Raw genomic sequence first — 27,100 nt, forward strand, 5'->3', positions numbered from 1 at the left:
CCTCCTCAAAACAAAAACAAAAAAAACCCCCTATTTTGTGTAGTTTTTCTCTCTTATTCTACTGGCCTCTAATACATGTAGCTGCAAACTGATCGAGATGCAAGGTAACATTCAGTATCTCATAATCTAGGTCCTAACATGACAGCATTATGTGCTTTTCTTTAACTAGAAAGAGACTGACCATGAACCCATAAAATTAACCTACTTTTCAGAAGGCAAAATTCCTTTTTGGTGACATATACAGACACACAGAGGAGAATCACACGTGACCTGGTCTGTTCTGAACTGAGATGCCATACTGCACTCATGCCTTATCTACCACACTCCTAGAACCTCATAGAACCATTTTTTTTCCTCCAGGATTGTTCTCTCCAATTTTTACTTGCTATGGGTCAACGTGACCTTGCCTAGCCTGTGTTTACCTTCCTCCCAGTAGATCCAGTGCAGCTTGGGTCCTATTCTGAAAGCAGGAGGTGGAAGCAATTATCCCTTAAGAAGCTGAAAGGGAAACTGGGCTTAGCTGAGTGTATTTCCTGGTTCCTTTCAGCTCTCTTGACCCAACTTCCTCCCTGAACTGGAAGCTACTGCAAGCTCTTCAAAGAAGGTGGACCTGTAGCAACAATCCTCTGATAAGACCTCGGCACACGTCTCATCATTAGACAGACAAGTACTGAGACACTTTGTTAGGCTAAAATGTTTGACGTTAAGTTTATGACCCTTCTGCAACAAAGGGGCCTCACTAGCGAGACAGAGAAAAGAAGATGCTCAGCAGAACGCAATGCATTCCTCAGCCGCCAGAACCTGCCAAGCTGGAGCCTCTCCCTGAGCCAGAATGGAGAGCTAATATCCATTCTGAAGTGTCTGCAGAGTATGACACAAAGAAACAAAAGGACTTAATTCTTTGCTTTTATATTTAGTGAAAAACTGATTAAGGACCCATCCCAAAGAATTCTCATGTTACAGCAAACCAACCAAACCCCAACACATGCACAGAAGGGAGTCATGCAGCAGCATCAGAATGAAGATTACAGGGGAAAAGACAGTTAGAGCTACAGCGTTTCTTCTTTCTTTTTCCAATTTGAGAATCAGTTTCCAAAATCATACAGAATAGACTGAAAGAAAGTCATATACAGGGCTGCTGGAAGATACATCAAAAAGCAGAAAAAGTAGCTTTTTTACTCCTGAAAACTGGCACAAATATATATACATATATATATATAAACACTATACATGAAATGCTCTTTTAAAGATGGCATAAATTGAGCACAATTAGATAAAAATGCAAAGTGTTGTTCTTTTACAATCAAATATTTTTAGAGAGGTTTCTGTTCCTATCCGTAACTCTTGATTTAGAAAAAGGTATACAATTTTTTAAAAAACCTGAATGCTTGCGGCAAAGAAAACCAAAGCAATTTCTAGGAGCAATCCAAGGTTGAAACATGCAAGCACATGCCTCACCCATCAGGGATTTGTTTGACTACATATTGCTCAAAGGAAAAACGTTTACCTGTAATTGTACTTTTCTAAATCTATTACCCTCTACAGACCATCATTCGAAAGGGCTCAGTCCCTCAAATGCCCAACGGAGAAAGTTAACACTGCAAACTTACAATCCTGGACATAATTTTGTCAATGTATAAAGCATATAAATATTTATGTAAATACAGCATATACTTTACTGCGCAACCACCTAGAAAAATCGAAGGGCAGCAAAATACACACAGAGTTCCTAATCTCAGTGGAAGGAGAAGTATAATAATAAAGGTGTTTTAGAAAACATCAATTATGGACAAGTCTCTTTTCTCAAAAGACATTATCTATAGACATGAGCATTCTGTTTTCATCTCCAACATGGAAAAATCAGATGAACAAAAGTAAAAACTGACTAAGAGTCTGAAAAAGATCCCAAAGCCCTACCTACTAGTTATGTTGAATCTGGATTACTAGTAGGTTAGGAAAACAACATCTATTTTTCACTAATCAAGTTATCGACAAGCTCTTCATTTTCATTCAGTCCTTTCGCAAGGCAATTTTCCACCGGTTTCCACAAGGTGCTGATCTGTGCTAGAACTGAATCATCAGTGGAAACTAAGAAAGAATACTAGGACTTAAAACAAAGTATGCATTTGCTTTTCTTACCAGAAAATTGCTATTAGCCTTACAAAAGTTCCAGCTCGGTATGCGCTTAAAGTGCAAGGAAAGGATTATCAAAACCAAGGGGATGAGAGGGAGCCTTCACAGACCGACATATTTTTAGGAGAGTTCATTACTTTTTCAAGCAGCCTCTCCAGTTCTACAATAGGCACTGCTAAGATGCTAACTGCCTTAAGATGCTATTTGTACCTTTTTATTTTAAAATATAATTTGCAAACTGATGAATAGATTATGTTAATTTAGCATCACAGCTAGGATTTTGTTTGCGCTAGACATGAATTCTAAACAGTAATTCAACTCAGTTTTACTTGCATTACTTACGCCATATATTGAGAGGTTAATGTCTGTACCATATTGTACACAGAATATGTAAACCAATACTTTTTAGCTGATTTTTTTTTTTGAGATGCATTTCTGATGCAGGCATTTACAGCTGGGAATCAGCCTCCATGTTTTCCTCAGTGGGCTCTCTAGCAATTAACTGATTTTATTGCCAGTATTATGATACTGGTGCCCACGCATACCAGGGGCAAACAGCACAGAAAAATAAATGTGACTTTTACTGGAACACAAAAAGACAAAAATCTTCCCCAACAATCTGAATTCATTTTAGAGCATTTAGGAATTCCCTCCCCACACTTCTTAAATCTGCACGACAAACTGATGTAAGTTTTAAACTAGGGAAATATATTTCATTTTTAAGACAGTATTAAAAGTGGTAATGTTTGATTACTGTAAGACAACATCAGAGCAGAAGAAACTGAACACTTTTTTCCCAATTGTTTACGGTCTGTTTTTATTTCACGTATATTTCTATAAGCTCCACCATGCTTACAGATGAGAAAAAAATAACTGGAGATGCTCTAAAATCTTCCAAATTGAATAGTTTGTTGCTTTTATTATAAATGCGTAGCCCTGTCAGAACACTGTTTCATAGCTCTTCTTGCAAACCGAATTTCCACTGTATTTTGAACCCTTAGCTTACATGAGAAAATGGAAAACATTCTACAATATATAAAATACTTCTTTAACACTAAGTTCAGAAAAACATGAAATGACCAGCCTAGAAGTCCCAAAGCCTAAAAATAAATTCTGTGAAGAGAACAGAAATGAAACACTACTTAATTTGTCACACTGACATACATCTTGTGTAGAATTTTGCAAACACAAAATAAATGCAAAATAAAATTCCATGAATCATTTATTACCAAAACTATGTAATTAGAACAGAGAGTAAGATGTTGCAGAAGGCTACAGACTTGATAATTATTTTCAATTATCAAATCTAATCCTCGTCAAATCACAACAATTTGTACAAGACAGTTCTTGCTTAGTATTTGCTCATATAACAAAACCATCACTATTTGCCCTCATTAAAAACTTCCATCAAGAAAAAATCTGGCAGCATGATGGTAACAGAGTTGTCGCAGGTTCCTCTATGAAGCCAGTTGAAGAAATGTTAACACACGTTAAAGGTACTAGCCAAAAATATATGCATATATGAAAGAGAGTAAGAGATGAGTTAAAGAAAAAGCACATTATATATGTTTGCATTTCTAGTACATGTATTTTAGCATATATTAAAAATATAATGAATCTTCCTATTTATTTTGCTTTAAGTGCAATCCAAAAGAGACTGTAATTCTCACTAGAGAACCTTTATTATATATGACCTTCAATTATTTAACATGAAATTACCTCCTTAAAGAAATAAACTATATGCTGACTTGGGAGAATAAACACATCATAGTCTCCAAAATAGGTCAACTTATTGTATGAAACTGAAATTTGAACTAACTTCATAAATGTATATAATGAAATATTCGACATGCTTACCTGTCTTGATCTCGGTCTTCCAGGAGAAAACTTTCTTTTGGTGATGGCTGGTTTCCCCATGCCAATTTTTGGAGTGACTGATATGTAAGTTGTTGTGAGAGCACTTCCAGCAGTGGAAGTCAATGCTGGCGGCTGACTGTGCTGTACATCACGTGCAGAATGCAAGTCTAATGAAACATCTGGTGAGGAAGACATACTTGTCTTGTTTATATTAACTGATGGTGGAAGTGAAGGGTAAGTCTCAGCTGGTGATTTTAGGGGTTTGTCTCCAACTGGTGAACTGCTTTGCAAACCTTCATTTGCAGAAGCAGCTTTTACTTCTAAAAGAGCTGGTGTTTCTGAGTTTTCATGAGTTTCTCCTTTTTCTACGTCTTTTTGCACTTCCATTATTTCCAGTTGTTGTTCTACATGGATACAAATTTCCCCTTTACTTTCAGTCCCTTGTATTTCTGGCATCACAGTTACGGTCTCAGGTACTGAAGACAGAGACCGAGAGTCTACTGTGGACACTTCTGATGCCTCAACACCATCTTGTGACAGTTGTGTCTCTTCCACTTGCTCGTCTGACTCCTGCTCTATTACAGCTTGAACACCTTCCATCATTTTCTCAGTCTGACTGTCATCCAATGCTGGTGTCTTTTTAGGAGACATTTCCATTTCAGCTGAATTAACTTCATCAGAGACTTCTGTTTCCAGTTCTGCGGTCTTTTCTTCTAGTGATATGCCTGTAACTAAGTACAATCACATTAAAGGCTCAGTGTAAAAATGAACAGCTTACAGAGTTGTACTGGTCACCAAGTACAGCTGGTATACATCAAGTACACAACACTTGCTCAAGAAAATTTTATGCATAGCTTAAAATATACTTCCTAAATATCCATTTTTGACCCTATGTTTGTAGTATCCTATATTTGTAGTAGATATATCGCAACTTTTTGATCACTCTTCTTTTTTTCTTTTTCCTGGACTTCCTTTTTCTGCATGCGCAGAGTACCCCATAAGAAAATAGGACATTTTCAGGGACAAACTCAAACACTCCCCTTCACATGTTTTCCATAAAAATGCACTCAGACAAAAGAAGATTACATTAGGCTATCAGGGGCAGCTCCTCAGCTAGTAACAACGATTCCACTGTACAAAAGGTACTCCCAAATGTATATACTAGGCAAAGTTCCCTCAGCTGTATTGCCAGGAGTCAAGTTGACAGATGAATGAAAATTACAGTATACAACTGCAAAGCAGGGAACTATGCTTATAAAGAGCATTCAGTGAGCCTGAAATAATGATTTGAGGAATGTGAACCTACATTTCCATGTAGGCAGCTCAAAGTAGCCTCTCCTTTTTCATTTCTACATACTGAAGATTTATGCTAGCATAAATTTATGTAGTTTAAGCAATTGTCCCAACAGCTGTCAAAAGCAGACAACTAAGAAGAAGAACAGGACAAGTACATATAATAAATATTTCCTTCCTAATGCTCTTCCAGACTTTAGGAAACCACCCGAGTTAAAAATAGTTTGTGGTTTATCATGCCCTGTCGATTTGTTTCACAAACATAAGCCCAGCCTCCCCTTGAACCAAATCAAAATTATTTAATCTGTAACTTTCTTCGTCAAGGAGTTCCAGCATACTGTATCCACTCCATGAAGTCCAACATCCTATTTTCTGTCTTGAAGTGGCTTCTAGTATCTTCATTTGATGGTCCCTGATTCCATTACAGGCCACCTATTTTCTATTATGCTTGCACTCTTCTTAAATTCATACTGCTACACAAACACATTAGCCACTACAGTTCACAGCCTAGCATTTTATTGTGAACATATCTTCACTGACAAAATTTTAAATCACAGCCCTATATCACACACCATGGTGTACAACATGGTGATTGTAGTCAAACTGCAAGATTTATTTTTCTCTTTTGGCTTTAAATTCAGGTTTCTTGATTTCCCTTAGAGGAACCATCCCTCAGCATGGCCTGGGAATGGGTGGGTCACACTTGAAAATTTGCCATTGACATCAGTCACTAAAACATTTAGAGGACTGGAGCCAAAAACCATTCTGTCTGCATTTGTTTCTTTGGCTGAGACTTCATGAGTGATTGATAAGATATATTTATTCCCAGAACCTTAATGATCAACTACTGTAGTACATCCTGTCTGGATGTGCTTTAATAAACAAATTATGTAGGGGGCAGGGGGCAAGCGAGAAAAGGAAAAAACCTTAACTGAGACACATACTTGAACAATTACAACCAAACAGAAGATAAACTGGAGGTTCTCAGTTAAGTGCGCCCCACAATAAAAAAGGAGAAATTCGTCCAAACTTGTCACGTCTGGCTACGAACAAAAGACTTGAACAGAAAATACAAGTAACTGAATCTACACAGCAACTTTTTTTTTTGCTATAATCCTCCAATGTACAAAAATATTAAACTGTATTTCCAGCTTTTGCAGAAAGCCAGTCCTACCAAACAAGTAAAAGGATTTTTTGCTACACAAATGTTCTGAAGATGCAATTTACAGCTGTCTTTGCCTTCAATAAAATACTTCTTCAACCAAAAAGTTAATACTATTACTTCAGAGTTCGGATAGTGGAACTTGCAGAAACTGTCTCCTTTTCAGATATTTTTTTTCCTATTAAATTTATGAAGCACCACAAATCCTTACTGAGTGGGAAAGGATTCTGAACACTGCATTTGTATTTTCTCAGGCTGCAAAACTGTTTCTTACCATCTGTGACGCATCCAACAGCTGATTCCTGACCAAGGCCGTTACCAATAATGGTGCGTTCCTGAAATGCCACATCTTCTGCACCACTTTCAATTTCCATTTCATTTGTACAAGCTTAAGGAGAAGCGAAGAAGTTATCAGTTTTGACATGGTGTTTATTCTATTACTCTGGCATCAGTAGCTGCTATCACTACTTGACCTTTTGGCTAAACAAAATGATATTTAACTACGGGAGAGGAGTTAGGGCAAATCAGGTCAATGAGAAGGTCAAGGAGAAGATATAGTACTCCTCAAAGATTAAGAGCCCTTTTCTCACTAACATCAAAGCTGGTTTATACTTTTCAGATAGTGAAAAGAGGGTATAAAGCAATTATATAAACCTACTTGTGGAAATATAATTTACACATAGTCACAGATTCCTCCGCACTACCCAAGTAATATAAAAGGCTTTTTATCAAATTTCAAACTTCTAAATTCAAAAGAACTTGTAGCATGAAGGCTTCAAATTTGTACACAAATACTACAAAGGCCTATAACACAGAGCCGAGGTTCCATCTACTACCAGCACTTGGAACGCTGATTTTTCAAACCATCTGTTCGGCTCCAACAACATAGAGCTCTGCAGAACTAGCGTACCTTTATCTGCGACTCAAAGAAAGGAGGTTGCATGGAAAAGGTGGCACTGAGCACTGCTTCAGCTGAGAGTATCATTACAGAGCACAGAAACAGGAAGTGCACATTTTTTTCCATTTAAAAAGCTTTTCCAGTTAAGGAAATTCATTAAAATGCACTAGACAAAGTACCAGCATGAAAATCCAAGTATAGAATAAACAGAAAATCCAAGTATACAATAAACATTAACTCAAAAAGAACTGATTCTCTATGGATGTTGGCAAAAAAAAAAAAAAAAAAAAAAAAGGGCAAATGAATATAGCTTTCTGTTCAGGAAAGCCTCTTTAAAGTTCAAAAAGCCAGGAACTATTAGGTGACGCCACTTTTAGCACCAGAAAGTTGCTCTCAGACTCTGCCAACTTTAAAGTGATATTTTAACTTTGAGGAAATGATCATTTAGATTGGCTCCAAATTTGAGTTTAATGTACAAAAGTGCTCTCTTGGGCAAAAAACACTGCATGACTGTACTCATATAATAGCTTCAGATTACTCCTAGTAGTTGAGATGACAGCCCTATTCTTCCTTGGGGAAAGGAGCATGCTCATCAATGCTTCTCCTAGCTAAAAATAACAACAAAAGTATTACTCAAAACTTTAGCCTTTCAAATAAATGCTATTTATTCAAAAGTGATTCCAGTAGAAGACTGGGAGTGTATTCGGTGTAAGTTTGGGGTGTTAGATTTCTCCTGAATGGTCTAAATACGCTAAGAGTCCAATAGCTTCTACTAACCTTCCACAATAGAAATGTAAGCTGCTACTCATTCTATTTGGCATACATGCCATTGACAAACTTCTTCCACTCATTTATTTAAATTTACTTACTGTCGCTGCCCTTTCTCCAGAATCTTTTTTTCAGCATTTCTCTACTGTTCACTTAAGGTATACATTTAAATATACCAGCTAACATCAAAGCGAATGCACAACTTTGATTTTAACATACAAGCAAAAACTACAGCAACTGAGCTATTGATTTCTTTTAACAGAAGATCAACACACAGGCACTGCTGTTCAAGACAGCAGAAATGCACATGGCAGTGACAGTGTATTTAATCTGCTAGATTTCACTTTGTCTCCAAATTTATCTACAATTATATCTTTCTTAGGAAATTTAGCTTGCACGAGTGTAGGTGTTATCCACGTGGTGTGAAATACGCACAGGCACTCAGTTAAAACTTCATCAGGTCCATGCCCCACTGGACTCAGATCCACAGACTGTGCTTCCTTGCTGTTACTGAGTAATTTCAGAAAAACTACACTTTTCCCCATGCCTTTCACTTCTCTTGCCCGTTTAGATGAAAAGCACTCAGAAATAAGTCCAATCACATCTTGTTTTGAAAAAAGAAAAGCACACCTGATTAAAAGCTGTTCAGTTAAATACACCTGACCCTTCAATACAGGCTAGTTTCCACTCTTGTGTCCTATCTGGAGATAGTGAGAGAATGGGTAATACAAGCCCAACAAACAACACGAGAGAAAAACGAAAACTAAAAGTCTCCATGAATGTTTACCAGGAATGTGCATGGTAGATATGAATCCCTCAAGATAGTTATCAAAGGAGTATGTTCATGAACCTGACTGTATCAGATCTGAAAAACCTAGAGAATCTGCAACTACAGGTTGGGAGCTGCCATAAGGGGGCTTATTTGCTAATCTCTCTGATACAGGATACTGAAGCCAGAGAGCTAGAAAGCACATTGAGAAGACAGCTCCTATATGGATTGCCTGACAAGCTACTGCTAAATAAATGAATGGATGAACTCCACGGACTGGAATATGAGTGGCTGGTTCACAAAGGACTTCGTGAGACAGCTAGAGATATTTTTATTTGATATTAGTATTTTGGAAATATAAAGACTATGCACAAAGAGAACTGGTGATGCATCCTACCTGTTACACTGTCAGGTTCAGGAATGAGTTCGGAAGTGTCCATTACATCACATGACTGAGTCTGATCCCCTTCTCCTTGTTTACAAAGAGTGCAGATGTAGTCTTTCAACTGAGACTCCAAATCACTACCTGGAGACCTGTCGCATTCTATGTGAATCCACCTGGGGAGATGAATTTAGTGTGACTATGATTTTAATAATAAAAGTACAAAATATCCTGTTAAGAATCAATATACAAATAGCACTGTTTTTCATTCCTTCAGGAAAATCAAGTATTTCAACCAGTGCTTAATTTGGGAGTTTCTTGAAGGAATAAAAAATAATATATCAGTATGTCAAGCACTGAACAAATTTAAACATGAAGACCTAAACTATCTCTAAAGCCAGTCAGACACCACAACATGTACAGCAATATCAAGATGTTGTACAGCAAGATACAACAGCATTGTGTATCAGTCTACACTTTTAAAGATTCTTTTTTATTACTTGCACAGCATAACATGTAAAATTGAATAGAGAATACCTATTTGAAAATTTAACAAACAGAGACCATTGCTAACAACTCTCTCTATAAAAGTCTTACATAATCAATATACATGTAAAAATTTAAATACTAGTGCTTATACAAATTATGGTAACAACTCTTCTGGTCTGTTTACCCACAAAACAGATGCAATACGATGAGCAGCAACAGCGCCTGTTTCTCTGTACACCTCACTAGCAAAAAAGAACAGGTAGCTGCCAATTCCCACTTATTTGCTAAGATTAAAATAAGACTGCCTAGTTATTGTCCACTGTATTTAAGGATGAAGGATCAAGATGTCACACAGCAAGTTACAACAGCGTTGTATATCACAGTCTACAGCCTTCACACAAATGCACGAATGTCATACCCGCTCACCATACACTTTAGGTGTTTTAGTACAATTTAACAAAAATAAGGCTTCTTACCTTTTGCACATGTGACAATGCAACATATCTTTCTGGAAGTCTTGGAGGCACAGTTTTTCACAGAAAGGACAAGATAAGTTGTCTTGCTGTTGGTAACAACTGTCACATACCAAACAATTATGGTGCCACTGACAACTTGTTCGTGTGCCACACTCAGCACATATTCTACAGTTCTAGAGATCACAAGAATTTAGTTGTTAATTATGATATTTCACAATGTGATAGAACTGCCATTAACTGACATTTTCCTGTTTTGAATTAAATTAAAAGAAATTCTCTCTTTGGTAACACTGATAAATTATCCAGGATCTGTTAACAGAATATGAAGAGCTTGTGCAACAGCAAGGAGGGTTTCCTTGCACTACTCCCTGACTTGAAAGGAGTATTTCTTATGCAACCATTTTTATTCCTAATCTCAGTCTTCTTATGACTATCACAAACTGACTATAAAATTACATTCAACTCACGGCTAGAGACTTCCCTTGCTATGCTGAAATTGTATTTTTATTATTATTTACACTTCAAGTTACTGGTAAAACAACAAACTCATCCTGCCCTCCTCAAGTACAAAGGAACCTGGAGTTGCAGAACTGCTGTTCAGGCAAGCAAGAAGTGGTAGAGTACAAAGAGCCCTCAAGGACAGGTGCATATACTACTTCACATACACTGTAGCACTGCAATCATCGGTTCATGAGAGCAGCTGTCATTAAGTGAAGGTTATCCACTCCACCTGGATCCTTCTCTTCCCTTTTCCCATGTATTGACTGCTTTACTGTCCTATATAGGATGCTTCAGCCACTGCACTGAAAGCTACCTTCATGGAGCAGCTGTAGAGCCACGTGACTACATACAAGTGGGATGCCTTCAGAAATTGCAAGGTCACAGTAAGTTAAACAGTAACAGCAGTCAGCGATGAACACAGAACAGCATAATGAGGATAACAATATTTGGACTCCTATAGTAACAAGGAATAACAGTGAAAACCTTTCAACTTACTTTACATTTCCAACCATTTGTTGGTACAGAGTCCATAACTGGTTGTAGACAGAAAGTATGGTAGCCTTTGTCACATGTATCGCACACCAGCATCTTGTTGTCTTCCCCAGAATGCCTAAGAAAAATAACAATAGTGATATTAAAAAAAATTATTTAAGCCATTAAAAATCTGCTTAATGAGAAGTCTAATTACAAAGGGAAATAACTGGGTACATTAAAATATATGAACACCATCTGCAGATAGGTCCAAAGATGATGCCGTTATATTCATATTTAAGTATGAATCAAGTATGCTATGTTTACTTTAAAAATTACTGAGTTTATGCAACCATTATGACTTCCAGAAATCAGCCCATTTTGTTTACATACATGCATGTAGATGCTTTATTTCTTTCTGAAAAAAACATACAATTCTACTTGTTCCTACAAACAGCCTGACTGTATTCTTCCAAAAAAGAAAACAAGCCATCATCTCTGACTACTAGAATTCCTACAGTGTCAACCAATGTAACTGCAAAAGCAAGACAAATGTTAAAGGAAGAGATTTCAATTTTCCTACATACATTACAGAGCTCCACCATAAAGTTCAGTGATAAAATATATTTGCTGAAGATGAGACCAAATATTTTCGGTTACATCTAAAGGCACTGTGTGCCGCCTTAGGTTCAAATAAACTAATTCAATGAATGAGTATGCAACAAGATTGGCTTGAAAAGAGCTTAAGAGAATGTATGACATTACATACTGGATGCTGCTTCATTACCTGTGAGACCTCCTATTTTAAGAAGCAGTAAATGCTGTCTGTTTGCATCCTTAAAATGCTATTCTTCAACACTGGCATAAAACTGCCATACTGCACAAAGTAATAGGTATAAAAACATCACATTTTCTTCTACTTTTCCACTAGAGAGAGGGTTTGTTACCAAATACTGTAATTACCCTGTACAACTCTTTCAGGGATACTCTTAAGAATGCGCCTCCCTGTTTAAACTTCACTGCTGACATTTACTATCATCTGTGTGTGATCAGGGAACAATCTTCTCTAAAGTGAATGAATCTGAATATTGGCAATTACCAAGTGTTCTACTTGCTAATATAGTAAAGCACTGACTGATCAGGTACTTGCAGCAGTAGTGTAGTGGTTATTCCCTCAAGCTGTCCCAGCTGATCTGACTAAAATTGTTTCTTTTCTGGTAAGCCCGTAAGAAAACAAGCGAGCAAAAGAACCTTACAGTGCCCATCAGATTAGGTTTTATGAGAACAAATGTACAAGTGGTCCTGGTTTTCTGAGTGAACCCTTGTAATATTGCAGCAATTGTTGTTTTATTGTCTCAATACTTGTCTGGCTTAGTAAGTCAGCCATGGACAATCACATCACTTTTTTTTTGCTCAACTAAATCATGAGTTTGTTTTCGTAATGACTCATCAACTACCTCAGAAAAATACTACGAAACAGAAGAGACGACCTAATGCAGTGGGTCCAGCCAGCATACGGTATGTGCACAGATGAACTGTCAGCTGAGTAAAAAGCTCAAGTTCCCATACTCTAATGGCACTACATTAAACTGTAGTTAATTTGTTAATTTGGTACACTTGAGTAAAACCCCTCCTGTATAAAAGGAGGAAATCACAAACTTTGGCTGCTTTCTGGAACCTGCCATGCTGATGACAACTCTGGGGGAGTAGTGTGCAGGAATGCCAGCTCAGCTCTTTTAGAAGAAAGATCTCGAACCCTGGGATTTAATCATTTACTTAAATTATCATAATATCACGCTTAAATTATCATAATATCACGCCAGATATATCTGGGCAAGCAATCAATATTTTCTGAAAACAAAAACCAACAAAAAACAGTAAATAAAATAGATGTCTTAAAATTGCAGAACATAACTCTAGGAACATCCTCCCTATGCCCTGCAGTTCTCACTTACTTGCAGTTCTGGCACACTTTGCAATCAGGACACTGCCAACCTGCTCTTTTTAAAGGTGTAACTTGTATGTCCAGGCACATCCCATGGTAATGCTGGCCACAGGTAGTACAAAAAAGTTGATCCAAGAGGTCTCCAGGGCTGTCACACACCGCACAATTTGCTTCTTCCTTTGCTACAAAGAAATAAGTTATTTTCCGATTTATTGTTCCATTCAAAAGCATGAACAACTCGACCAACCAAATGAAACTAAGAAATTCTTTAGGGGTTCTTATGCATACAGAACTTGATCATTCTCATGAAATTCAAATTTAATATACTTAATAAATACTCCTTTCACCTGGTTTTCTGACGTATTAACTCGCCTTCTCATAACAAAGCTACATTCATCGTAAATTTTACTCAGGTCTCACCAAAAGAAACAAGTTTACTCTGATCTCCCCAGTATAAAACTGAAAGCTTTGGGACCTATTCTTATCTGGACAAAGTACAAAATAAAGCTCCTAACAGATCTAAAACTACTGTTTAGCTCAAGTGTTGGCAATACAGTTGCTCTAGCTTGAATTAGGGCAAGCAAGGAAAGCCTATCAATTTGAACTAAAAATTGCCAGAAGACAAGCCTTATGAGACAAGCCTTCCCACACAGTCATTAAAAAAAAGAAAAATACTAACTTTGCTGTGCACCACTGCCCGTCTTTAAAAACAGAAGAGTATGAACATGCATCTTTAAATTAATATACTCTTTAAGCTGGTCCTACTACATGTCCATATTTATAAACCTGTACATACAGACTTCATAGTGTTAGCCATGTCAAGAAAAGCCCTTAAAAATAATTTTATGGAGCTCTAACGTCTCCATGTTTGAATCAGAAGTATGTCATTAAGGAAGATAAAATACTTTCCTTGATATCCAAGAGGAATGTTTTGTCCTTCCTATAAAAATGTGGCCTTTACAAATAAATCTCATTTACACCTGTTAAGCAGTAGTATCGCAGTTCCACAGCTAAACTGCCTGGAGATTACACCATGCTCATCTTCTCCCCCCTCCTACAAATGATGAGTGCTTTCTTTCCATAATTCAGTTTGAACAAACAAATAAATACTGTATTTATAATTTTACTTGATTTCTATAGGTGTTCTTATACTTGCCTTACAAATTACTTCAGGAAGGTAAAAATGCAGTTTTACAAGACATCCAATATACAGAAAACACCACAGCCCAACTAGAAGGACAGTGTAGACAAGTACGAACGTCTCCTCTGAACATGTGACTTTTATCCTAGTTTGGGGTTTTAGACTCTCTGAAACATGCTCAAAGGTGACGGGCGCTTTTAAGCCCAGGCTACCTTACTTGGCTGTGGGTATAAACGGTATGGTGACTTCCTGGCTGCTGAAGAATTTAGGTGCGAGGAGACAGGCCAGTCTCACGAGGGAAAAGACCTCCGAGCCTCTTGTGAACTTCACAAAGCAACTGACTGCCGAGCGCTCCCAGCAGCTGGCACGCGAGGTGCCACGGGCTTGCCAGGCCAGCCTAGGAGAGCCAGCGGGCTCTCCCGGCCCACCTCCCGCCGCTCCAGGGAAAGAGAGAAAAAGCCGTTCTCAGCCAGCTCCGGACAGCGCTGCTCCCTCCTCCTGCCTCGCCCCGTGAGCAGCAGCTCCCCTGCGCCTGCGGGCGAGCTCCTGCTGCCGCAGCTCCCTCTCTGGCTGCGCACGGGGCTTCTCGCGGGCGCTGCGGCAGGGGAGGTTAAAGAAGCACGGGCAGCACAGCCCTGACACGGGGGGGGGGGACGCAGAACTCAACGGGACCGTGAGGACAGGCTTAATTACTGATCAAGATAAAGGAGGTCAAGATAAAGGAGGGTATGAGCGTTCAAATTTGAGGAGAGCTCACTGCAAGTAGCACATAAAAACACATTCATACCCGAAATCTTACTCCTGCAACTCAAGTCCAAACACTAATGGCTGGCAATCACCTCAGCAATTCCTTCAGAAAACACACAGGTACTTTAAAGAATATCCTACAAATTCTCACCCACCCCCTGCTCACACCACCCTCCTCACGAGGGTTTGACCCCCTCTGGAATGGTTATCCTGGTCAGCCAAGCAGCCTTCCTCTCACTTACATTCGTCTGTTTTATTTTGCTGTCTAATAGATTTAATAGATGAGTGCGCAAGAGATTTAAATATGTAATAGAGCTCTAGCTTCTCCTTTTTCCTTTCGAAAGTGCAAAATGGTAAATAAGAAGTTGGAAGTGCCACTATTCTTCAGCATTAAAAATGTGTTCAGTGAGAAGCAGAGCCAGTACCTGAGCAGCAGCACTGGCTCTGCCTTCCACTACTTACTTATGGCAGTCAAGCTGACTTGAGAGCAGTAAAGCGCAGTCAAGCACACTCCTGTTCCAGCTACTAAACACCAATGTTTGAAGAAATTAAACTAAATGGTGAAAGAAAACTTCAGAAATGTTTGAACAGATCACATTGCAAAGTAGGAATGAAATGGTGTTCAACCAAGCCTCCCTTAAAAACTGTAGGGAAAAGGTAACAAGACATTAGGATTTACCATGCTGCAATACATCAGTGCTCTACAGAATGAAGTATCCTGCCTACAATGGAGAAGCTTCAATCATATGATAATCTGGGAAGTGCAACATTAGCTGGAGCATAATTAAGCTTTTAGGAGGTGTAACAACTGGAATCCACCTAATTTTTTCACATTATCAAGAAATACTCATATCCTAATAGACTGTTTCAGGAAGTATCAAGCAAGCCTCAATTTTCACAGCAACGACTCTATTTCTATTATATATTCAAATACATGCTGCTTTAAATTCAAGTTTAAAATGAGTATTTAGCAAATGGCTTTAGAAAATAGACTTTTTTTCTTTATAGAAATCCAAAAAAATCTCAGGTACGTGTGACAGAGTCTCAATCCTACAAAACATAACTTTCATTGACTCCAGTGGAGTCAATCACATGTTAAGATTATTCAAGCAAATTCAGGCATCTCACAGGATACTCTGCACTTCTGGCATGGGATATGGGTTAAAGATATAACCACTGTAGCTTAAAACACGCAATTAATATATTTCATAACTGGTACTAATTGTCTCGTTCGAATATAGTGTACTCACATCTTTCAGGAGCCTGATCAATATGGTCTGGACAAAGGAGGGACAAGTTACTGAAATCCTGAAACGTGCCTGCTCCAGCAGCACAGGGGTAATGGTACATCTGGGTACATTTCTCTTCACAGCATTTGATAGTGGCTCCAAGGTGCTTACAATATGCACATCGCTGAAAAACAAACACAGAAATCATGCAAAAATCTGTTTTTTCTTCTCATTAGTTCATTTTCAGCCAGACCAGTTCCCCCGCCTCATTTAACATACAAGCAGAGGCCAGCAGAGGGGAGTGAATATTGAGGATGAAGGAAAAAGTGGCTGAGACTGTGTCTTCCAGTGGCACTCTCAAAACCTTACATCTTGAAATGTTCAGCAAAAGCCAGCTTAAATGAGCTCTGATGATTTGTATTCCTCTTGCCAGGCAGAAGCATTTTTCTTGTGTATGTTGTCTAACTTTAGCTATGTCCTCTGTAAAAAGGCTTGGGGACTTACTCAGAATAACAAAGGCAGACCATACCAGGTCGGTACTAGGTTGTAATTAAAAATCATGTAACTCTAGATATTTCAGTGTAAAACTGTATACATTATTATCAGAAATGTGAATCAAAATGCAATACAATGTTCTACTGAAAATCTTAACAACACTAAACATCGTATGAAACAATTCTCTCTGCGAGGATAATGCATTACATAAGAGATGAGAAAGAGGCACTAGGTTATTTCAACGTTACACAAATATCACCACCAAGCAAACTTTCAGAAGTCATAAATACATCTTTATTATTAGAAGCCATAGTCACATTTGTAAAGAAATCATTTCTCATAAAGAATTACCCAATAACCCTCCATTTCTTTATTCAAGAGGGAACAGATTCCATCAGCCTGCTTATAAAATATCACCCACACCTTTCTGATTCAGTTAATCAGTCTTTTTACTTTCTTGGATCTCATTACAATCCCTGAAGCACTGTAACATGCTTTTGCACTTTTTCACCAAGGCAACGGTGCTTTTTAAGGATAGAGCATAGCACTGTAAGATCTGGAGTAAATTTAAGAAAAAACAGGTCAGTGGCTCATAGGAAGACATACATAATGTAAAGCAACAGCTGAGCTCAGTGACCCTCATTTTTCATAATAAAAAGATATACTTTAATACTAACATTGGAATGCTTGTTTACTAGCTCAAGTGACAAGTAAAAACCAGACAGAAGCATATTCCAAAACAAAGGGAAGTTACATACTGCATCTGCTTAACTCTTAGAATACACAAGATATTTATTACCATAATTCTTCTATGTTTCAAAGGTTGGCATGAAATAAGGCATAAAATAATGCTACTGTAAGTCTACAGGTATTAAAAACAACCCATCTGAATATACAAATCACAAAGCCATCCATATTAACTTCAAAGCTGACATTCCTAAAACCAGATGAAATTACCATCTTTAGCAAAATCACTGCTTGCACAGCAACTCAGGGACAATGGCAAGAAAAAAAAATACTATTTTATATGCTAGAAAAATACACCTGGCTCTGTAAAAAGATAAAACATTCATACGCAGAAATTAAAACAGTTCACTAAGGATAGCTACTGCCAAGTTTTCTGTGCTACAGCCTTCAGGTCTGCAAGAATTCTCACCTCTGCCTGTGTCTCTAACAGCTACTTTAAGGATGAAAAACCTGCATTCAGCTACTTTACCAGCCAGAATGCTGGGAGAGGGCAGGGGAGAAGATAGGCAAACAGTTTACTGGAGTTCCTGAAGCAGGTGAAAAAGGTAGCAATAATCATTAAGTTTAAAGACTGCCAACAAGTAATACAAAAACCTCATTTTAGGAAACCAAATATTACTGAACACTCGTTAAGGATGCTGTAGAGTATAAATCATGGAATTCAGATACAAAGTCAAGAATATATACCCTGAGGTTTCCAACTTCATAAACTGCAACGGCACACCACCATACGAGCCATGGCATCATTTTACACTCAACACTCCTACATCCTATTTAGATGGCCCACATTATAGCTAAATCTCTGCTTTTACTGGCAGAACATAAAGTTCTCAAGGATATTACTCAATAAGAAATATCAGGAATAGGAACTTAGGAGGAACTAAGGTCCAAAAAAAATCCATCAAGAAGGTATTCATAGACTTCACTGGATCGCATAATTAACCCTTAAAAAAAAATCTAATGGAAGACAAAACTATGAGAAAACTGCAAAAGTTCAAAGAGTAAAATTTTTACTCAAAACGGGAAATAATGAAGATGGATTACACAGCGATATTAATGGCATTTTAAAATGCTGCATTTGTTTTTCAAAACCACAAGTCAACAATGGTACACAATAAACCTATAAGTAGGTTTAGAACATACCTTTGTCCAAATGTTATACAAATGAATGGTGTAAACTGGATTATTAGAAATAAGCAAAATATGGGATAACAGTCAAACCCTGAAAAACATCGATCTTGATGTAAGGAATCATATAAAGATGCTGGAAGAAAAATGGAAACCCAAATTACATTTAATTGAACCCTCCAAACCCATCTTCTAAACTACATTGGCAATGAAAAGCAATTGGCAGCTAAGTAAAACACACACTTTAAAAACAATGTGGTATATATCATCTGAAGCAAATAAAAAGCACAGAATATCAACATTTGCTGAATTTATAAGACAGATAAAGCAATCCGAAGAAATAATGCCCAAAGGGATATTCTGGCAACAGCTGCTGATTAGAATTACTTTTCCAGCAGTAGGAGCCAACACTTCTCTGAAAACAGGCCACATGCTATGACCCAAGAAGAACAAGTATGCAGCTATTAAAACTGACTGACCTTCATGAAGAAAGAAAGTATATGAATGGCAAAAGTATATGAATTCAAAAAGTTTAAAAGCTCTGCTAAATAAAAAACAGGAACAAATGCTACTTTAGTACTCTATTGCTAAAATATGCCATCAGGTCTGTAGGAGGTGGAAGGAAGGAATAAATCACATTTCCAATAATACAATTGTCTTTACCATGCGGCATGAGGACAGTAAGAGAGAAAGACAATATGGAGTGTTCAGTTGCACTAGCACAAGTACAAAATAAGGGGTTCTGTGAAGGGATGGAAGCTGAATCAGTGTTCGAAGGATAGGTACAGGAAAATGGCAAGTTGCTAAAGGAGGCAGAACAGTTTTGCTCATGGATCCAAAGAATTTTTGAATCCTGTCCTACAGAAAAAAACTTTACAAAGCATCATAAAACCACACAGACGGTTCGTTATTTATTCATAGCACCTCCAATAAACTATATGCCATTAAAGCAGAGCTGGCAGCAAATTCTCCCATTCAAAAACTCCTTCACTGGTTACCAAGTATGTTCCTCAGCAAGCTCCCAGTACATTTGCCCATGGCAAAAAAGCTCCAATCCCATCCATACTTTCACTGTTTTTTACTACTGTCATTTCCGTCATTTAAAACTGCCCACACCTCCTTCTACTTGCTCCTTTTCATGTTCTTCTCTCACATCTTTCCGATTGCTTCACACAGACAGAACAGGATCTCTCATTTTTGAAAAGAAATGGCTACATGCTCTGTTAATTTTCATTTTGAAATTCCCTTTATTCACCAATCCTATTGGATCAAATACGACACTGTCATATAAACAAAACGAGAAAGAACGAACTAAGTAAATTAAAAGAAGATTCAAGATGACCTGTCCCATCACCTTCTCCTTTCCAGTTACTGCGAGAAATTGTTGCCTGATTTTACTAGGCTGAGTCAACCTCATTTCATCTTCCCCATATTCATCATAATCTCCCTGGCCACCTAGTAAAGCTAAGCCACATGACAACACGTGTCAGCTTCAGTATTGTTACTTCCAAACACTTTCTATGAAATACATTAAAATATTCGCAAAGTTTTAAGTACAGTAAACAATATTTTTTTAAACTGAAGAAAAATGGCAGTGGCTCTGTCAGCATTACGTGGATTATTTCAGTGTCTCAAAATCCACTTTTGTCTGACACCATCAAAAAACAAGGCAACTACTGACCAAGTAAGGGAAAACTCTGAGTTGTGCATACAGCATCTTCCTATCATCACAGGAACATACTGACGTTACCTTCATTTTCGTGCTCCTGAGCTGTTTTACACTGCAAACTCTTTGGAGCCAGAAAGACAAGAGACAGGTAGCAGGATGGGTGATGATCTCTGAGCACAAAGAGCCCTTAATTTGACTAGATCCTCCAATTTTTTGGAGTTGGCCATGGCTCTACTCCAAGAAATCTTGGCCTGGGGCAGGAACTGGGCAAACTATAATCCCATTCCTTCCTCTGTTTTGCTGCGTAATGGGACAAGGGCAGTGGAAAGCTGCTGTGAATCCCCAGTGGGGACTCCTCCGCTGTATGGAAGCTCTTAGCTGATGCCAGGCAGCTGCATTTGTACATACCTGTCTCTTCCCAAATGTTTCAAGTACAGGGGACTGCTAATTTGCTTTACCTTCAACCTTTAATAGGACCACCAAGAAAACTCCCAAATGCTTTTCTGACATTCTAACACAATTGGTATGTCCGCCGAAAACCGTCTAAGTGCTTAGTGGTAGCTTATTTCCAACACTTCTACATCCTATTCCCTTTCAGAAACCAGATTCAAAGTACATCCATCATGAAGTAAAGCAACAGAAGCTACAAGGAAAAATTCTGAAAGACAGGAACTCATACTGACATACTGGAAGCATAACTGCACTGGAATCAACTGCACAGAAAGGTTAGTTGTGGCTTGGAAACTCAGCTAGCACCACAATTGCTATTAGCTTTAATAGAAACTGAAGGCCAAGCTCTAAAATGAGGACAAGAGAAAAAGCTTACTGCTGACTCTTTCCCAAATCAAAAAAGTATCTACGAAACATTAACTGCAACTTTACATCAACTTTTCCGCTGCTCCATACTTTGAAGGTATATCCCAAAACACAAAGCAAGCTCAAATAAAGAAATGATGCATATATTCATTATAATGTGGGATTTTATCCGGTCAGTACTAAAGCAAATCAGAAGTCATACCTTATCATGATTTTATTGCCCTTACAATTACATTATAGTATTATTGTCTCAGGAAGTGGACAGGTAAGAAACAATGCTATTAGGAGGCAGACACAAATGAAAGGTTAACACACAGACACAGAATAAAAACTTAGTTGTGGCCTGATTAGTACAGTAACATTAAATATTCCTATCAGGTATTCAAAAATGTATTTCAAGCAAAAAGACAAAACTTTTTCACTGATTATGAACTTCTCTAGCTTTACAAGAGTCATCTGAGAAAACTACTGTTTACCATGAGCAATTTTTATTTTATGATAGTGCCCCATAAAACACATACAACCCATCTGTCCTCAATTAAACAATGTAATCTATTATCTGTAGGAGCAATTTATATTTCAGACTGTTTAGCTACTTAAAACTGCTATCACACAAGCTAACCTATACCAGGGGGAAGAAGTGGACCTTAACGTCCTGTCATTAATGAGACCTCAGAGAAACTTCAGTGTAAACAGCGATTAATGAAGTATGTTTTCTGGTAATCTTCACTGATTACTCTATGATCTAGAAAAAGCTTTATACTGCTTATAGACACTAATCACCATTAGCACCTCTAATGTAAAAAACAATATTTTAAGTACCATAAACCATTAAGAGTAAATTGCAAGAAAATGGCAACAAAAAAAGAGTAAATGGCTTCCCATTGAACTATTGATTAGAAAATGTAATAAATTACATTCATTGCCAGGAGTAATGGAAATTATCTTCTAGCTGTTGAATTTGATACTAATTATGCCGCACATTTGGAAGTGACTTAAACTTTTAACATGCAACTCAGAGATCAGTTTTTTTTTTTGTTCCTGAATCCTTAACATGCACCAAAAGCAAAGAAATTAAAATTCAGATTGATTTAATCCAATTTTGTCTTGCTTTGTATTGTTTTCTTACCACTGTAGCGTAAAACTAAAACATCCTTAACTGAGGAAACCATATAGCCAAACACTACCACAGCATCCACCTCAGGCTCCGAGTACTCTTAAATCAGTTTTAAAAAAAATCGCAACAGTAAAAACAAACTACGGTATGAAGTTTTGTTTCCAGAATGATGTGAAAAACCACGGACAACAAGAATAGATGCAATTTGGCAAAATTCAACACTTGACTGAAAAAGACTGTTTTCTAATGCAGAATCCTTAGCCAGACACTCCATCTGTAGCTACCTGCCCCATACTAATGCAGGAACAAGAAACAGAGGCAAGAAATACTAATGATGATGGACAACTAGCGATCCTTTCAACACGTCATCAAGGAAGACAGCAAAAGTAGTCACTTTAAACGTGAAGATTTCAGGCTGTCTGAAAGTGACTGCTTTGTTTCTCCTTCCTACTTGTTGACTCCTTTCTTCACCTTCATAAAAAGCTAAATTAAATAAATGGTGCTGATATCAAGGCATATTAAAATTGGAACATTGAAGCATTTGTTTTACTGGGGTTTTTAGCAATATTTGTAACAGGTTGATAATATATAAGAAACAAGTTTGGTAAGGGTAGACGGTATTTTTTTTTTTATCTGATACCTGAACTAGTTGGGAGGAAAACATGCAAAGCTTCTGGTCCATAAACCCTTCTTCATATAATCTGAATGTTCCCAAAAGCCTGTCTATTCATAAATCCCACAGAAGGGTTTATGTGCCCTGAAGTTGTATTCTCCTCACCATTAAATAAGTGGTTGAGTAACTGCATGCATATATCTTTCTCTACCAACTCTGCCTTAGCTATGAAGAAAAGTATTTCTTTAATTCACCTCTCCACTTCCGACAAGGCTTAGGATAAAGTAAGCATGCTGAGCACATCTGAACTTCCTACACCTAACAACTCACCACTCTCTAACTTCTCATCTAACATCCACGGTGACAGAAGGGCACGTGAGCCTGTTCTTTAGTTAACACAGTTAACAGTGAGAAAAGTCAATAATCTTTGAAATAATTTAAATTCTGATTATTAGGTTTCAGCATCAGTAACTTCAGGGCAAACAGAGCAAGAAAAGAAATCATGAGTTTTGGTCTGAGGTTGCTTTTTTGGCAGATTCAGACTGTTTTATCAGTACCATTTGATTCATGCTCCAAAGGTCTTAAGAGGCATGTGTAGACATTTCTCTTCATTAGCAGAGCACAGGCTGAGCCACAAATTGTTGGAGGCTTGAAAAAATAATTGTGGGAAACAGTGCTACACACTTGCTGCTTAATGATCATCTCTAGGCAGCTGTTCCTGAAGACAAGGTACTGGGATAAAATTGACTGATCTAGCATCGCTCTTCTTATGTTCTTAAATCATATATATAAGGATTCTGAAGTGGCCTGTGAATCTATAGGTTATGTCTATGCTACAAATGCTCCATAGCTACAGCTAGGCTGACAAAATTACACTGGCAGAGCCACTTACTAGAAACTCACTGGCAAGGAGAATTTTCTGCTGATTCAGTTATATTATGTCTCCAAATGACACAAGGCTTGAGATGAAGACATCTCAACTTCAGCATCTAAATTTAAGTGTCTGTATGTGAGCCAAGTGCTGAAGCTCCCTGGAGTTTCGGCGACTGCGATTCAGCTGCCCAGCCAGTGGGTGTGCATTTTCAGGCTCCACTGCCAGTACTAACTAGATCCCCATTGACTGTAATTGGAATTTAAACACTCAGCTCATAGGTAGGTATGTCCACATAGAGATCTGAATTTAAATGACAGTCTTGAGCTGAACCTTGCCTAAAATATGTTGACAAAAGCTCTCTGTTGATAACATAGTTAAGACCACACTAAGGGTTTCATCAGCATGGCAGTATCAGCTAAGGGATGCGCACGGGTTCCACTTGCAAAGACTTCCACATAAATTCAGTTCCTTGTAGATTTTCTGAGTTATAAAAATTCAGGCTAAAGCTCCACATAACATATGCCTAAATTCTGCTAAATACTTTTGTAATACTTAATCAAAACTCTCTAGCCATTTCTGAGAATAAAAAGGCAATTGGAAAAACATTTTGCTCATCTTAAAAACACGCTCACTCACAGAATTTGCAGTTTGGCAGGACAGCTTTGTTTGTGGGATGCAACTTTTGCCCTTACCCCGCAAAATCCGACCAAGCGTGACCAAACGACTTTCTTTAATATAAAAAACATCCAAATTTTTATCAGAGAAAAATCATAGAGAAAGCTACTCACATTAATCATGAGTAATCCTCTCAGTTTCTAGCACTGAGCAGACTATGTGCATCTTCTGCAAAGATTGCTTAAGCATGGCCAGGATTACAGAGAGGAAGTCTGCAACAAACGCTCTAAGCCTAAGCACAATAAGGCACTGGAATGCAAAGCAGACATCTTTAAGGCTCTTGATAATACTGTCAAATTATCTGGGGAACAAGATTATCCAGTATACAGGCAGATGGACAAATATGGGTCAAAGTGAGAAAAGGGACTACACTGCGCCAACAAGCCTGATAAGACTGGGAGGGGAGAGAGAAAACGTGGATATTTTCATGGAAGCCGAGGAAAGGCAGGGAGGACACCTGAGGGCAAATTAACTAAAACTGGACAGAAAAATTGGGTAAGCAGCTGAGGGAACGATTGCTAAGGCATAGAAATTGGTAAAGAGACGGATCTCAAGAAGAACCTGAGGACAAGACAACAGAGAGGGTAAGGAGATGAGCTGCAGGAAGAATGAGGAGGAGTGGAAGTGGCTAGCAAATCAAAGTGGACAAGAAGTCAAGGGGGTGAAGCAACCGCAACTGGGTGAAGACTCCAAGGAGGAAAAGGACCCTATCCTCTGACTCCAAGTGCCGCATCACTGCCAGTTACTCAGCCAGCTCAAATAGCAGAGGTCTGCATGGGAGCTCTAAAGGTCTTAAACCTGCACTTTTTTAATGCTGGGAAATGACACACTTCAACAATTAGAAGGGAACATACACTGAGATACACATGAAAGAAAAAACACACAGATACACAACCATGCATTTACATTAAAACATTAGAAGGACTGCAGATCAAACATGGATTTAGTGCATAAAATGGACCTGTTAGGAAGAGTTGGGGTTATGCATTAAATAAGTCTGTTACTTCTAGGACTGTGCTATTTTTTTGGGGGGGAGGGGGGGGAAGTGTGTTTTGAAAGAAGTTATGGGTTGCTTGGGGTGCTGGAGGGGAGGGAGAGCAATTAGTGATGGCAACTGAAAGATGAGCTACAGAACACTTCTAGCTCCCCTTCTCTCACAGAATACCTTTGTGATATTGTGCAAGCCACTAAATCAAATTTTTCGTAGTTGTTTTTTCATTCCCTAAGCTTACTGTTAAGAAGTGTGTTCCTTTTCTCCCCTAAAGATACAGTCTTGATTTCTATAGGTTATGCGCTCACAGCTCCAACAGAGTGCAGAAAGATCAATGCAAATTTCTAAGTAAGTCTAAGTATTTTCAAAACTCAAGTTCCAGAGGTTTGCAATCTGTCATCCAAAATTAGCAGATATTCTTAAATAAAAAAAGAATCTGACTCTGACTGACTTCTTTTAAAGGAAAGAAAAGACCACGAGATGTATAAAAAAGCTATATAAATATGTTCTTCAGAGGAATTCATACACAAGTACTTTTTCACAAGTGTTTATTACACCAGGATCATCACAGAAAAACTCATGCAACAATGAGTAATTCTTTTCAGTGGTGCTTGAATAGTCTGCATAGCCATACACTGAACAAGGGAAAAAACGTAGTATTGAAGAGGTTTTTACTAGGACAGCAATGTCCATCCTGTGGACTGAATTAGGCACTGGTTCTTCTGCATGTGATCTTAGAATTAAAGATTTTATAATTAGGCGTACGCACAAAGGAAATTAATTGTACGCAGGCAACCTGTCTTCTGGCATGTCCTAACTTTGCACGTTTGATTTTATAAACTTAATAATGTGATCTTTTAACAAAGATTTTGTAGGTATATTAATTAACTTTAATGGAAAGTGACTGCCAGTAAAAGCCACTATATATACTCAATGATATGCATAATTTATAAGGTAGTAATAATAAGGTAATAGTAGGGATGAGGTGACAAGGAACTCTGGATTATGTACACACGTATAAAATACAAGATTTTCCTGCCTTTAATACCTTTCTCATTAGCAAGCACCTCCTTAGTATTCCTTCCCCACTGCCTGCAATCAGTACCTTATTGTTCATAATTCCTATTTCCTTGGCTGTTCCTAAATTGTGCTCTCCAAATGGCACAGAGTCATTGTAAACAAAATCCTACATCTTCAGTTCACTAATTTTTGTAAATTGAGCTCAAATAAAGCAATTAGATGGCATACTTTGAAACTACCAGCTTGAAACATTAATATAATTTCTTTTCTAATAAAAAGCTTCCCATGTTTTATCTGGCTGAGGCTTTGAGTTTTATTTTTTTTTTCAGTTTGACTAAATTAGTCACTTACTCCTCCCATCTCTCCTCCCAAAACATTATATCCCCAAACATTACATATCCCAATTTTAATTTACTGCTAACACCCCCCCCCCCCCAAAAAAAAACCAAGACAAGTCCATTGTCTCTCTTATAATGAACTCATATTGGATCTCTGACGTTCCTTGGGCAAGCGTTCTGAAGGCGACATCTTGACCTAGAATATAAAGCCCTGAAATGACTGGTCAAACATTTAGCAGGTAATTCAACTGTTGTTCTGGAGGGTTTGGGGAGGGGGGGGGAGTTCATTTTGCAGCATGCTGCCTTGGTGGCTTGTGAAGAAAAAAGCTGCCAAATTTTGTAATGAATTCCACAGA

The 27,100-nt window shown here is 37.9% G+C and overlaps 1 protein-coding gene across 11 annotated transcripts in view; it reads right to left on the reverse strand.

Annotated features, from left to right (window-relative positions):
• Positions 1-27,100, reverse strand: part of KMT2C (lysine methyltransferase 2C) — a 204,034-nt gene that overhangs the window by 81,755 nt on the left and 95,179 nt on the right. For all 11 annotated transcript variants that reach the window (XM_064505735.1, XM_064505733.1, XM_064505727.1 and 8 more), the window contains 7 exons: positions 16,283-16,445; positions 13,155-13,326; positions 11,224-11,338; positions 10,228-10,400; positions 9,278-9,438; positions 6,720-6,833; positions 3,991-4,721 (listed from right to left, as the gene is read on the reverse strand). In XM_064505735.1, coding sequence (XP_064361805.1) covers positions 3,991-4,721; positions 6,720-6,833; positions 9,278-9,438; positions 10,228-10,400; positions 11,224-11,338; positions 13,155-13,326; positions 16,283-16,445 — 1,629 coding nt within the window. The remainder of the gene's footprint in view (positions 1-3,990; positions 4,722-6,719; positions 6,834-9,277; positions 9,439-10,227; positions 10,401-11,223; positions 11,339-13,154; positions 13,327-16,282; positions 16,446-27,100) is intronic.

The sequence above is a fragment of the Dromaius novaehollandiae genome, chromosome 2, assembly GCF_036370855.1.
Source record: "Dromaius novaehollandiae isolate bDroNov1 chromosome 2, bDroNov1.hap1, whole genome shotgun sequence".
NCBI lineage: Eukaryota > Metazoa > Chordata > Aves > Casuariiformes > Dromaiidae > Dromaius > Dromaius novaehollandiae.